General features: G+C 41.0%; 1 protein-coding gene across 11 annotated transcripts in view; it reads left to right on the forward strand.

The window, feature by feature from the left end:
* ARHGAP17 (Rho GTPase activating protein 17) overlaps nucleotides 1–15,645 on the forward strand; it is a 111,177-nt gene that overhangs the window by 86,744 nt on the left and 8,788 nt on the right. For 9 of the 11 annotated variants that reach the window (XR_012122255.1, XM_073215386.1, XM_073215391.1 and 6 more), the window contains 5 exons: nucleotides 428–541; nucleotides 2,564–2,655; nucleotides 5,732–5,888; nucleotides 7,604–7,834; nucleotides 9,862–10,031. Coding sequence is in view for 10 of the 11 variants with exons in the window: in XM_073215386.1 (XP_073071487.1) it covers nucleotides 428–541; nucleotides 2,564–2,655; nucleotides 5,732–5,888; nucleotides 7,604–7,834; nucleotides 9,862–10,031 (764 nt within the window). In the remaining variant the exon portion in view is untranslated. The remainder of the gene's footprint in view (nucleotides 1–427; nucleotides 542–2,563; nucleotides 2,656–5,731; nucleotides 5,889–7,603; nucleotides 7,835–9,861; nucleotides 10,032–15,645) is intronic. The other 2 variants (XM_073215394.1, XM_073215395.1) reach the window with 1 other exon arrangement.

Here is a 15,645-nt window from a genome sequence, read left to right on the forward strand (position 1 = left end):
ATGGTTAGATATCTTCATAATTATAAAGCATTTCAAATATAGTTTCCTTTAAGCAGTATACCTATATTAATGTACTTTTTTATTATGTTTGCTTTAAAAATATATTGAGCCCATTGTCACTCATAATTTATTTAGGGGTAGACAGATAAGGCATAAAGGAGAAATGGATTCGAAATTTATAGCAAGTAGACATCAAATCACTGAAGTTTACATTTAAGTTGTTTTCCTCTTCTAAGCTCCAAACTACTATTCTCTGAAACAAAGAATACAGGGAATTTTTTAAATGCTTAACCAGAGCCAGATTCTGATTTAGTCACACTGCATTTAGCACCTGAGCAATCCAGGACTGAGCACCTGGGCAGGAAGATAACTATTCCTGCAGATATTTCAGAAGGTGTGCTTGTCCACTTTCTCTTTTGTTCTGCAGATATTTAATCAAGTTCCTTGCAAAGCTTGCTCAGACCAGTGACATTAATAAAATGACTCCCAGCAACATTGCAATCGTGTTAGGCCCTAACTTACTGTGGGCCAAAAATGAAGGGTAAGTAATCTTTCCCCTATACTGTTATTTTAACTTCTTTCCACCTGATGGGAAGAATAGTAATATAACTCAAGATACATATTTAGTGTAGGATGCACTTCTGAAGTTGGTCTTTCCATTTAGCCAGCATTCTTGGAGCACTGCTGTCAGCTGGGTGACTTTCTGAATCAAATCTTTCTATCTTTAATTAATTCATTCATTTACGTATGACCAGTCTTGTTTCAGAAAGTATTTATATGATTATTTGCCAAGATCCAATATCGTAAGGCAAAATTAAAAATAAATACATATGCAAAGGTGACTTACATACATTATAATCTATAGCAAATAAATTCCTGGTAGATCAAAGAGTTAAATATAAAAAGTGATGTCGTAAATATAGTAGGTAAGTATTTTCTAGCTTTTGGTATAGAAAAAAAATTCTGTACATAAAAGCAGTGCAAATTACACATTAAAAAATGATATATTTGAGTCTATAACAGCTAGAAACTTCTATATGTCAGAAAGCTCCTTAAACAAATGGGAATTCACAAATTAGGCAATTCCTCCAAAAATATCTGGGAAACATAAAACGGTCTTGCAAATCAGTAGACAGATTTTCAGTCCTCAAAAAGAAGACTTGATGAAGAACATGAATGGGCAGTTCTTCACAATCCAACAGGTTCTAAGATGGGAGTGGTCAGGATCCAGATGGGTGGAAGGGAAGAATGAATGGGAAGGGAGGCTAGATTGCAGGCAGAGCTTACATTTTAAGCTGGAATTTGAAAGGAGTTAGACTTCTGCTTGTTTGGAAATTGGGGTGAACATGGTCTTCCTGGTGGGAAGAGAGGTCAGAGGGATGATGAGAGGAGACAGGTTTGGGGCAGCCAGACAGAGATCCAACCTCTTGGGAACTCGGTGTCCCATTTATAAAACAAGCCTCAGTAACAGTCCCCATGCTATAAAAACTACATGAGCAGAAAAAGCTGAAGCCCTGAAGCATGGAAGGTGCTCAATAAATGTCAGGCCTTTGCAGCTTGCATGCTTTTTGGTATTCTGACTCTGAATTGGAATGTGAGCTCCTTGACAGCAGGGATGTTTCCTATTTATTTTCTTCCTTTTGAGCTCTGTATTTGGATATTTCTAACTTCTGAACATGCTTCTGAACACACAGCTTGGGGCCAGTCCATAGATATAACAAGCTTAATAATGTGTGTAAATATGGATGCTCAGGTTTTCTGATATAATAAGAGGCACAGTGAAACAATGCATCCTCATGGTTATATATATCTATTTTTAAATTTTGATTGAAATTGTTGGTATACAGTATATTAATTCAGGTAGACAATAGTGATTTTACAATGTGCTTTACAGAATGCTCATGAAAATAAGTGTAGTTATCATCTATGACCATACCTTGTTGTGAATGGCAAGATTTTGTGGCTGAGTAATATTCTATTGTATATATGTGCCACTGCCTTATCTATTGATAGACACTTAGATTGCTTCCATATCTTAGTTTTTATTATAAATAATGCTGCAGTAAAATAGGAGAGCATAAATATTTTTGAATTAGTGTTTTTATTTTCTTTGGGTAAACACCCAGATGTAGAATTACTGCATCATATGGTATTTATATTTTTAATTTTTTGAGGAATTTCTATACCGTTTTCCATAGCTCTTGGTTATATTAAAGGCAAAATTGGTCTGTGGTAATCTTGAGATTAGAAGCTAACTACCATGACAATACTGTTGCATTGGGAAAATGCAACCCTGTTCCAAACCAGTTGAAAGCCAGCATTTTGACATACCATTTTTCTAGCTCAGCCCTTGCCGTGCAGACTAAGGAGTGACAGCTGAGTCAGGGTAATTTTCCTATTGGATGATCATTGCCTCAGTCATGGACCAGGCCTTGTGGATCTCATTTTTCTATTTGTACTTGAATATTTTATTGTTCAAAGATAATTGAATCACCCCAATACCATCTGCAGAAACTAGAGGCTGCCTAGGGGAAGTATTTTAACTCTGTGAACTTCTTTGCAGAACACTAGCTGAAATGGCAGCAGCCACATCCGTCCACGTGGTTGCCGTGATTGAGCCCATCATCCAGCACGCTGACTGGTTCTTCCCTGAAGGTAACTAGCCTTTCCACTTCACTGACTGCCAGAGCCACACAGTAATTGTATAATAGTATAAAAAAACTTTTTAAAGAAGGAAATACATAAGACTCATAGACATCAAGAAGGGACTAGTGGTTACCAAGTGGGGGGAGTGGTTGGGCAGACTGGGTCAGGGAGAGGGGATTAAAAGGCATGTAATTCCCAATCACAATACAGGTTGGTCACAGGGACAGTAGTACAGCACGGAGAATGCAGTTAATGACTCTGTAACATCTTACTGTGTTGATGTATAGTGACCGCACTGGAGGGGACTTGATAATCTGGGTGAGTGCTGAAATCCTGTGTTACGTATTTGAAATCACCATAAGACTATGTATCAATAATCCTTTAATTAAAAAAAAAAGGATGAGGGTATTATGTTTAGTACACATGGTGTGGGGGATCACAGAGAAAACAGTGTAGCACAGAAGGCAAATAGTGAATCTGTGGCATCTTACTACACTGATGGACAGTGACTGCATTGGGGTATGGGTGGGAACTTGATAACATGGGTAAATGAAGTAACCACATTGTTTTTTCATGTGAAACCTTTATAACAGTGTATATCAATAATACCTTAAAAATTTTAAAAGATAATAATAATAAATAAGTAATAAAAAATTTAAAAAAGAAGGAAATACATAAGTAATCCCTTCATGATGGCATAATTGGTTTTACTTTTTCATATTGCTTTTTAGAATGTTTGCATTCATATTTTAACATAATGGTAACCGTGTTATTTTTGTCTTCCACTTTGTTTTCACTTAACACTAGAGTCATTCATTCAACTAATGTATATTGAATACCCACTAGGTGCCATATGTTTGCTGGTAAGACATGCTGTCTTCCCTGGAGGAATTTGGCCACTGGAGAAGCAGGCCACATAAGCAGAGAAACTATGGCAAATTAGAAGGATAGGTGGATGGAGAATGATTTGACAAATTCAGATGTTAGGCACAAAGAGCCAGGGGTTGTTTTATAGAAGAGGTGACATTGAATATTAGCTTTCCACTTAGAAGAAGGCTTTTTGTTTCACGAGGCAGATAGCTGGCTTTATGCAAAAGTATCAGAGCCAGAAATGTTGACTGGGGCCAGTTTGTGAAGATCAGAGTTGGCTGTGTCAGAGAATGAGGATTTCATCTTATCGGTGACAGATATTCAAATTGTGTTTTATTACAATCCCGGTATCCTCAGAGATTCCATGGCCCACTTTGGGGGTACTGGTTGGGCAAGTGTTGGGAGTCTGGCTCTCCCTCACTTCCTTTGCCCAGAGCAGCCCTTTGTCACATCCACTGGAGTATAAGTTCCATGATGTCAGAGCACCCTCATCTTTTCTTTACCACTATCTTCCCACCATCAAGAATCACCCCTCTACAAATGCTGGCAAGGATGCAGAGAAAGGGGAACCCTTCTACACTGCTGGTGGGAATGCAAATTAGTTCAACTGTTGTGGAAAGCAATATGGAGGTTCCTCAGAAAACTAAAAATAGAAATACCATTTGACCGAATAATTCCACTCCTAGTAATTTACCTGAAGAAAACAAGATCCCTGCTTAAAAAAAGACATATACACCCCTATGTATATCTCAGCACTATTTACAATAGCCAAGATAAGTGTCAATCAATAGATGAATGGATAAAAAAGATGTACATATACACAATGGAATATTATTCAGCCAAAGAAGAAAACAAATCCTACCATCTGCAACAACTTGGATGGAGCTAGAGGGTATTATGCTCAGTGAAATAAGCCAGGTGAAGAAAGACAAGTACCAAATGATTTTACTCATTTGTGGAGTAAAAAAAACAAAGCAAAACGGAAGGAACAAAGCACAGACTCTGAGAAGGGACTAGTGGCTACCAAAGAGGAGGGTGGGTGGGGAGGGAGAAGGTGATTAAAGGGCACTATAATTAGCAATCACAATATAGGTAGGTGACGGGGAAGGCAGTCCAGTACAGAGAAGACAAGTAATGACTATAGAATCTTACTATGCTGATAGACAGTGACTGCAGTGGTAGGGTGAGGACTTGATATGGGTGAATGTTGAAACCACAAGGTTCATATGAAACTTTGATAAGATTGTTTATCAATGATACCTTAATTTAAAAAGAAAGAACCATGCCTCACTTGTGTAGCTTACTCAACAAATTAATGGATATTGGCATTTGCCTAAGACTTCCTTTGAGAAAAGGAGCCTTACAAAGCTGCTATAGGCAGTATGGCATTGATGTAGCATTTTGTATCAAACTGTAAGTATCTCTGATTTTTTTTATGAATCAAATAAGTAATCCATGCTCATTGTCCTCTGCCATAATTCATGATTTCTTTTTTTACAAAAAGGAAAGCAGTGTCAACTTATCCTCTGAGTCATCCCTCCTCCCCTGTCTCTAGCTTTCCTGTTTTACCTTCCCTGGTTTGATAAACCATTCTCAGAAGATGGATTGCCTGGGGCTTCCACTTGTGAAACAGGGAGGGTGTGCGGATGGGAGAAAGAGGCTTCTGCCCTGGTGGGGTGTTTGAAAGCTCTCTCCGCCTGTGTGCTGTGCGTCTCCTGTCCAGGCAGACCTCAGAGATATTTCAGGTTTGGTTCCAGACCACTGCAATAAAGCAAGTGTCACAATAAAGCAAGTCAAATGAATATTTTGATCACCCAAAGCACATAAGAGTTATGTTTACACTATCCTATAATCAGTCAAGTGTGCAATAGCATTATGTCTAAAATGCAACATTCACATCTAATTCAAAAATATTTTATTGCTAAAAAGTGCTAACCATCTCGGAGCTTTCAGCAGCTCATAATCACTGACCACAAATCACTGTAACAAATATAATAATAATGGAAAAGTTGGAAATCTCGTGAGAGTTGCCAAAATGTGACACAGACACACAAAGTGAGCAAATGCTGTTGGAAAAATGATGTCAATAGACTTTCTTGACACCGGGTTGCCACCAACGTTCAATGTGTAAAAAGCACAATATTTGTGAAGCACAGAGACGCAAAGAGCAGTAAAATGAGGTATGCCTGTACACTTGTTTCTTTTCTCCTTGCAGAGGTGGAATTTAATGTATCAGAAGCTTTTGTACCTCTCGTCACCCCAAATTCCAATCACTCAACCCAAACTGGAAATGACTCTGACTCGGGGTCCCTGGAAAGGAAGCGACCTGCCAGCATGGCGGTGATGGAAGGGGACTTGGTGAAGAAGGAGAGGTATGTTCAGAGCTGTTCCCTCAGGGCAGCAGTAGATGTTACGTAGAGAAATCAGCCCCTCTGTGTCTGGTACTGTCTCAGTGGACTTGGAATGTGACATTGACCCACTGTGCTTCCATGACTGTTAGTGTCCAGGTGGCTTCAGGGATTCTATTCTAGCTCATTCCATACATTGATCTGACCATAAAGCAGATAGGTGGCTTGTTAGTTGACTTCTGTGCCATATGCTTGGTGGTCTGTGATGAGCCTACTGTGGAATGGCACTGTGCACATGTTAAAAATTCACCTAAGTGTACTTGACTAGGGGAATATAAGAGAAAAGGGGAAAAAAGTTAAATATTGTGGATATATGTCCAGGAGTGAATGTGAGAATGACCCATCTCTCCTGGTGAGTTGTATGTTTTGGTGTTTAAAGAAACGTATTCCTGGTATAACTTGGTCCCTCAATGGAGGACAACCACCAAAGCTGATGTTCAGCTGGAGAAATGCCAGTATTTGCCAATTCTGGAAGGAAGAAAATGGCTGTGTCAGACCTAGTGAGAGACAGTGTGTCTCTGTACTAGGCTCCATGGGCAATCTTGGGGGGGGTTTCAAAAGTTATGAAAGGTATGTGTGATTTTTGCCTTCAGATGCCAACCTATCCTGGATGTGTGATGAGATGCCACTGTGTTCCCAGGAATGCTGAGTGTTAGGCCCGCGTGAAGCAATGTGCTTTTCTTGCATACATGTAATAATATTACTAGAAGTAGTTCTACATTAAAACTAAACAAGCTCTCATCTTAATTGCCCAGTTTTGTAGTGAGGTTTGTTTTCTGTTTTGTTTGCTTTGTTTTGTTTGTTTTAATCCATAGCAAAGGAAGATGCTTTACTTTCCTATTCTGTTCCCACATAATAAACCCACACTTACTATGTGCAGAAGTTTTAACTTACCTGAGCCTCCATTCACACATTTGATAGCGCTTCCTAATGACAGACAGCCCACAACAAAATTAGCCTTCTTGTATTTTAAGTTACAGAATGCAATGTTCTGGATCCAGTTGGCACACAATAAACAATTCTCAGTTACCTGCTTGGGTGGATTCCCCCCACCAGCTGACCAAGTAAACATGAACTCACAGAGCCATGTGTCTTTTTATTTGTTGAAATAAAAATTTTTGAAGTTCATACACCAGTGGGCTTAAGTGAAACTTCCTTCTACCCTATCCCCCAACCACCATCCCCTTCCCAAAAGCAACTAGTTTTTTTCCAGTGTTATATCCTTTGCATATGCACAGTTGAGTGTTTCTGCATCTCAACTTAAGAGGCAATGTGGTGTGACAACCTGACATTGCCACTGGTAGGACTTCTGCACTCAGTTTCCACCTTGTTCCCAAACACACAGATTTGAGATGGGCATTAGGTGCAAATAAACATGCTGACATGATGGCACTCACTCAAGATGAGGCCTGCCTTTGTGCTTTTGGCTGCTTGCACCGAAGTTGAGAAAGGACGTTGATCGGTTCCAGGTTCATTTGGTTTGCTCAGGTTTAAAGCCAAGTTGAATTGCTTGCTTGGGTGATAAGAATGACCACTGATCTGGTTCTTCCCACTTCACTGCATGCTGGGCAACTTGGGTATCCCTTCCCCTATGTGGGTTTTAACACGTGTGGACCGATGGACTTCTTTCTCAGTAGTCGGCTTGCATGGTGTGTTGACTGTTTCTTCTCTCTATGTAGCTTTGGTGTGAAGCTTATGGACTTCCAGGCCCACCGGCGGGGTGGCACCCTAAATAGAAAGCACATTTCCCCTGCTTTCCAGCCACCACTCCCGCCCACAGATGGCAGCACCTTGGCTCCAGCGGGCCCAGAGCCCCCTCCCCAGAGCTCTAGGGCTGAAAGCAGCACAGGGGGTGGGACTGTCCCCTCCTCTGCGGGCACACTGGAGCAGGGGCCAAGCCCGGGCGACAGGTAAGGAGGCCGGCTTCTGAGTGGGTGCTCGGTGCCCCAACCTTCTTGAGGTGTGGGCCTGTGGGCATGGCCTCCAGGCCCCAAAATCACTCAGCATAGAGTGAACCAGGCTTACCTTCACTCTTCTGGATGGCGAAGGATGGGAAAAGACTGCAAATTGCCTGCTTCCTCCCTGCTTTCAAAAGAAAGCAACATTTGTTTGCATTCTTTGCCGTACTGCTCTGGTGCTGGAAGCTAAGCTAATAGGTGTCTTAACAATGTTATAAATCTCTCTTACCTGTTTGATGTTTACTCTGTGTTCATTTTCTTGTTGTCATCTGGTGTGCTAACTAGTAAACATTTAAATATAGGTTAGAGTATTCCTGGCATTCATCCGTTCACTCATTCATTCATTTCCTCATTCATTCACTCACTCACTTACTCATCCCTTCCTCCTCCCTACCCATTCGGTCACATGTACTGAAATTGAGTACTGATTGTGTGCTGGACACTCGTCTAGGCATACTAGGTGAATAAGATCCCCTTACCCCTCAGCTTTCAGTTTTGTAGGGCAGTTGATACATGAGTATGAGGTAGAAAATATGAAGGTAGATTTTCTTCAAAGGCTCTTGTGACTTAACGTTTGGATTAGCAACCTGGAGTTGAGTGCAAATATATAGCAACTTTAAGAAAAAGTACCTTTAAACTTGAGATTATTACCTCATTTGCATGGATTCATTTTTTCCACACTGACCAAGGCAGGTGACCACCAGAGGCCACTTCAGGTGGTTCAGAATTGGCAGCTGCTGTGAAAGATGGGCCCTTCTACAGAGTATGTGCTGAGATTTTTATTGTCATTTGCTCTACCTTGGCCATCCAGAAAGCACTAAATGATCATATATAAAGTAAAATAAGTGCCTAAAGCAGGGATGGCCTGTTTATCCTTGCAGTTTTCCCCCCACAGAGATGAATTTGCCTTGGGAGAACTCCCTCACCTCAGCTTCTTTGGGTGGGAGGGGGAGTGCCTCATGGTGTGTGAAACCAGCTGCTTGAAAGACACGAATCATGTGAAATCCTCATAGCTGAACTATGAATGCTTTTTGTATTCCTGAATTCTGTTTTACATAATTTGGGGAAGTTTACTTTTTGGTTAAAAATAACTAAGGCCTCAAACTTCCTAGGGCTTCATATGCACATCACAAGCTCTATGTTGTCTTGCAAATTAATTGCTGCTCCATACATGTATTTGTTTCAGCTTAAATTTTTTTAAGAAAAATGTTAGCAAATTCACATATTTTCCCTTACCTGTGGCATTCAATTTGTTTAATCAAGGCTAAATATATTAAAAACAATAATTAGTCTGCATGGCAGGACAAATAGAATGCCTGTTGTCAATTTGCTCTTTGTTTTTTATACTCTAGATATTTTTGTGTACCTTTCACTCATGGCATTCACTCTTTGGTGACCTTGACAGAATGTAGCTATTAAGTTTAGTATAAAAAATTCTGAGCCAGGAATTAGAAAGCCTGAGATCTGATCTCTACCCTGCTACTAACCAGCTTTGGGCTTCGAGCAGTCATTCAGCCTCATAGAGTTTCTCTTTCCTCAAGTCCCAAGTATTGATAATAACCAAGAACTTTATAATCTAGGGCATTAGTATTTGCACAGCTTTTGCTTAGTTTTTTTACAATATTTATGTCAAAATCTCCTTATTTTAAAGTCCAAAAGCCCTTTCATGTTTTTTAATATTGCCCAATTTAAGTCCAAGAAAACTGGAACTTAAAATTTCCTGTTGTTTGCTGTGAAATGGTCTCTGTCATGATATTTGAGTGGCAGAATACTTGGAAAACAGTTCAATGCAATGATTCTCATAAACTGTGTAGGCTGTGTGGCACCAAATTCTAGCTCCATAGGCCCAGTGTAAACTTGAGAATTTTGGATCACCTCCTTGCCTGAGGTAAAAACTGGTTGGAGTTTTATATTCTATAGCATGCTTAGCTTTCTAGCTGGGAATGCCTGACATCTGACTTGACTTCTGCTCCTCTTAGTCCTCCAAAACCCAAGGACTCTTCAGCTGCATCTGCTTCTGCACCCGGGAGAAACAACAGTCAAATGGCCGCTGGCCAAAACCAGGCCCAGACAGTAGCCAGCTCCCATCAGCTCTCTGTGGGCCAGGTGCACAATTCCGCTGGCCCCAGCCCCCACGCTTTGCGCCGAGGTAAGTAGCCACGTTTTCTCCATGCGCTTGGGAAGACATGTGCAGACCTCCTTGTGCTAGTGAAGGAATTCAGGTCATAAGGCTTTCTAGCAGTTCGTTTCTATGCCTGTTATAAAAAGGCAACAGAAAAATCAGTCATTTAAGAGAAAAATCATTAAAGAGAAATGAAAAAATGGGAAGCATGAAAAGCAGGCATTTAAGAATATGTTTAAGCAATGAAGTTTAACAACCAAAAAGTCATTTCTCCAGAAACACTCCAAGTTTCCCAGGAACAGGGCAGTCCGAGCCCTTACTCTGGGAGCTGCCACACCTCTGTATGAGCCAGGCTGTATGGGTCTGTGAGCCTCTGTGCCCTCTGAATTGGGGTCAGGGGCTTTCTGGGTTCTGATTGACATAGACTCTGACTTGTCCCCACCCATGCTTCCTGTGTCCTCTGCCGAGCAGCCAGGGGAGTTGCTTTAAAACACAAAGCAGATATGTCATCTCTTGGTTGGAATTCTCCAATGCCTTCCATGAAGACCTCGCTAAGTGGGCTGGCCTGGGGCCACTTTACTTCTTCTCTGTCTGTCTCACTGCATTTCAGTCATGTTGGTCTGCTCTCTGTGCCTTGGTTGCACTACGCTCATTCCCCGTTCAGAGTTTACACGTTCGTTTTCTCTTCCAGAACATCCTGGCTTACGTCTTCCTGTAGGTTTTTTGTTTTGTTTTGTTTTGTTAATTTCATTGGGTGGGAACATTTAACATGAGACCTACCCTCTTAAATTTTTAACCGTGTGATACAGTATTGTACTGTGGGTACAATGTTGTATATAGCAGAGCTCTAGAACTTACTCATCTTGCATAAATTAAAACTTTATGTCTGTTGATGATCAGCTTGCCATCACCCCTGTCCATGCCTCCCTCCCCACAGCCTTAGTAATTACCATTCCATTGTCTGATTCTGTGAGTTTGACCATTTTACACACAAGATGTGAATGGAATCATGCAGTAGTTGTCCTTCGTGACTGGCTTATTTCATTGAGCATAATGTTCTTAAGGTTTATCTATGTTGTCATATATGGTAGAATTTCCTTCTTTAAGGCTAAATAATATGCCATAGGATATATATGCCACAGTTTTTTACCCAGTCATCTGGATAAATATTGTGGCTATTGTGACTAGTACAATGAACTTGGGAATGCAAAAGTAGCTCCGAGAGATTCTGATTTCAGTTATTTTGGATAAATAACCAGAGGGGGGTTTGCTGGGTCATATGTTAGCTCTGTTTTTAATTTTTTTGTGGAACTTCCGTACTGTTTTCCATAATGGCTGTACCAATTTATATTCCCACCAAGAGTGTATAAAGGTTCTACCTTCTCCACATCCTCACCAGTACTTTTTGTCTTCGTTTTCTGACAACAGCCATTTGAATAGGTGTGAGGTGTTAACTCTTTGTAGTTTTGATTTGAGTTTTCCTGATAGTTAGTGATATTGAGCACCTTCCCATATGCCTATTGCTCATTTGTACATCTTCTTTGGAGAAACATCTGTTCAAGTCTTTAGCCCATTTTGCAATCAGATTATTAGTTTTTTTGCTATTGACTTGTAGGTGTTACTTATTATTTTAGAAATTAACCCCTTATCAGATACATGGTTTGCAAGTGTTTTCTCTCATTCTGTAGGTCACCTTTTCATTCTGTTGATCATTTATTTTGCTGTGCAGGAGCGTTTTAGTTTGATGTAGTTCCACACATCTGTTTTCTCTTTTGTTGCCTGTGCTCTTGGTCTCGTGTCCATGGAACTGCTGCCAGCACTGATGCATGAAGCTTTGCCCCTGTGTTTTCTTCAAGGAGTTTTACAGTTTCAGGTCTTACACTTAAGTCTTTAATCCATTTTGAGTTGATTTTTGTGTAATATGTAAGATAGGGATCCAATTTCATTCTTTTGCACGTGGATATCCAGTTTTCCCAATACCATTTGCTGAAGAAACTATCCTTTCCCCTTTGTGTATTCTTAGTACCCTGTCAAGATCAATGGACCACATATACATGGATTTTTTTCTGGGCTCTCTATTCTGTTCCACACATGGTTCCTTCTTACTATTCAGGTCTTAGCTCAAAGAGTACTTCTTCTGAGAGCCCTCCTTGACAGCTTGCAGCCCCGTGCCCACCACACACACAAGTAATTCTCTGTCATATCACTATTTCTATTGGAGTATTTTTCTTGCTCTAACATTTTTAAGTTTTTTTTTTAGCTTATTGCCAGTCTCCCATTGTAGCTCTTAGAGCTGGGAGCTCACCCAGCTCATGCTGTCTGGTATCCCTAGCTCTTTGTACTGTACCTGTCATGGAGTGGGCACTCAGTAAATATCTGTGGTCTGGGAGCTCCATCTGCCTCTTAGTTCTGGAACAACTTGGGATGATTTTCTCTCCCCGACCTGGGACATTTCGCAATTTCTAGAGACGTTTTTGGTTGTCACACTGGGGAGGGTAGTGTTACTGGTATCTAACAGGTAGAGGCCAGGGTGCTGGTGAACATCTTACAGTGCACAGGATGCCCCCCACCAACTCAGAGAGAGTTATCTAGCCCCAAATGTCAGTATTGCAGAGGTTGAGAAACTCTGGTCTAGAAAGGGACATACTCATTGAAAATGTTTCTAAAGCCAATTAAATTCCATGTGAATTAGGCTGTCTTATGTCTTAACTCCCAACTTCATTTATTAGAATGTGAATGTTCCTCACTGTGAACTGAATTGTGTTTTTGGTAGTCTAAGAAACAGTTTATTATGACAAGTGCATTTTGTATATAGTGAAGAATATATTTTTTATTTTTGTATTAAAAAAAATTTGAATTCAGTACTATCTTAGACTTACAGGAGAGTTGCAAAGATAGTATAAAGAATCCCTATGTAGTCTTCACTGAGCTTCTCTTAATTTTAACATCTTATAGAACAATTATTGAAATCAGAAAATTAGCATTGACACAGTGCCATTAGTAAAACTTCAGAATTTAACCATATTTTCCCATCTCTCCAGTAAAGGTTTCCTTCTGTTCCAGTATGAATCCAGAATCCCACATTGCATTTATTTTTTCATCTTTTATGTTTTTTTAAGGTGTACAATGTGATGATTTAATATATTTATATATTGTGAAGTGATTACCCCAATCAAGGTGTTAACATCCAAAATATATAAGGAACACATACAACTCAATTGCTTTGAAATGATTTAAAATCACTTTAAAAGCAATTTAAAAATGGGTAAGGAATATAATTCTGAGTCTATATCTTTTTGTCATCTTCTCTGTAACCAGGACCAGGGAAATAGAATAAGTTTTGCCATTGAGAAACCTCTAGTTACTTGGGAAAATAAATAGACATGCTAAATACTTAGGGGAAAAACTTGAAGGCCACACATATATAAGTCTGTAATAATATTGCATAGATGAGTGACAGTGCTGAGGGAAGCTGAGGAGGTATGTGGGTGGGTCTTTCTGAGAGGCGGGTAGTAGAGGGATTCCACTGGGCAGAGACAAGCTGCAGCGTGCACTGAGAGGCCGCACCTCTTACTCCAGAGGCAGGGCCTTACAGCCATAGGACAGAAGTCAGCTATGAGCACGATCACTCTCGAGAATCTCTGTAAGGGTGCCCCATTGGAGGCTCAATAAACCCGGGGTACTAGGTGAGTTTTTTCCCCCATGTTAGATCTCAATTCCTCAGTCATTGACTCAAGTTTAGGGGCGATACTGCTCTTGAAAAAAAAATGTGTGTGCTCAGCAGGAATCAAAAATAATGTCAGAATAGAAGATGCTCCCATTCAGGGAGGTGTGTGGGCTGGGACTGGCCAGGGAGCAGCAGCGGCCCTGCTCCCTCGTTCACATGTTGGTCTTTCCCTACCACTCTGTGGCTGAGCTCCGACTGTTGAAGTCTTGAGTGTTAATGCATGCCACTGATAACTGCACTGTAGTGGGGAATAGTGGACACTGGTCCCTGTCCCCCAGGGCCAACTGTCCCCAAGGCCTAGTGAGAAACAAAGATGGATAGGCCCGGTGCAGCAGAGGTGGGTGTCCTGCAGTGCCAAGGAGCATGAACAAACAAGGCTGCTAAGCAGGAGACGGCCGTTCTAGGGGAAGTGGAGTGGGTGTCAAAGCAGCGTTTTCAGAGGTTGGCTGGCTATAGAGGAGGCCACCGGCAGAAATGCCTGCAAAGGGGTGAGGTCTCACCTAGGGGCATAGTAGTGGCCTCAGGAATGGACAATGTCAGCAAAGCTGGATATTCTCACAGGATGCTGGTCATGGTGAGAGGCAAATGTGATCAATGGGAAAAGGTGTTGGACTCAAAAGCTTTTGCCTAAAGTCACATAGCTGGTTAAAAGCTGCTAATTAAATCTTTTATAACTTAATTCCTACAAATATAAAGTAGAAATAAAAATGCTTTCTTAAGGAGTGCATTGTAGGGAATAAATGTGATATGTCTTTGAAAGTGCTGTCTTTATGAAGCATTACATAAGTTTTAGGTGAAATTTGTATAAATTACAGGCAGGGAGGCAAATTTGAGTACACTGCTTAGTTGCAGACCCCCACTTTATTCCGTCTCTTCTTAAGTCCATCCTCTCCTCTGAGCCACCGTCATCTTCATCTGCATCCCAGCTGATCCTTAAGGGAAATTAGGTCCTGTATTCCAGGTATAACCCTTTCAGATTGAGCTGTTGCATGCTAGCCGCACTAGGAGTCTTTCCTGCTTCCTGCTTCCTGAAATCACAGGTCTCAGGCTTCCTCGAAGGCCCCCACCTCAGCCTCCCAGCACCTTCCTAGGGGTCTTAGACAAGGCCTGCCTTTCTCCCAGCCTGGCCCCACCACACTACTCTCGTGCTTCCTCTCCTAAGCCCCTCTGTACCCTTAAATGTCAGGAATGAGCTTTTATTCAATATGAATTTATAGTCAATATTGCTTAGAATACTAGAGATTTTTCTAAGATTGCTTTTGGTAACCAGAGTACAGCTAATATGCCAAAGATCCCTTCCTTTGTCAGCTGGTTGGTTGTTTCTGTGGGAAAAGGTCATCCAAGTTCCAAGGTCAAGTTCTAGGCCAGCATAGCAGAGAGACTGTATACCCTTGTCATTCCTGAATTCTGGGCCCTATGAGCAGAGAACCAGGCAGCACAGGAAGGAGAAAGAGGGGAAAGAGCCCAAGGAGTCCACAGGACATGGATGTGATCCTCTGTTCTGCTAGTTACTAGCTGTGTGACCTTTTGTAAATAAATACTTGACCTCTCTGAGCCTCAGTTTTCTCCACCTTGAAATGGATATGAATGCCTGTCTTGTAGTGAGCTTATGAGACTTAAAGGAAACAATGTATGTCAGGGCCTAACTTGGTGATGTGTTAGGTAAATGATATGTGTTAATTTCTTTCCTTCACTTCCCACTTCCTTTTTGGGAAGATTAGTAGGATCTCAACAGAAATTATAAAATGCTGAAGTATTTCCTTCCACCTGCCTCTCCCAGCCCAAAAATCAGGTCTTCAGACCCATTATTTTCCATCCCACCCTCCTCTATTCCAAATTCCCACCCCTTAGGTGATGCTGATCTCAGCTGGCATTGGGAGAGAAGGATGTGATTCAACTCTCCTTAGAGAAAAA

The sequence above is a fragment of the Manis javanica genome, chromosome 10 (assembly GCF_040802235.1).
Source record: "Manis javanica isolate MJ-LG chromosome 10, MJ_LKY, whole genome shotgun sequence".
In the NCBI taxonomy this organism is placed as follows: Eukaryota; Metazoa; Chordata; class Mammalia; order Pholidota; family Manidae; genus Manis; species Manis javanica.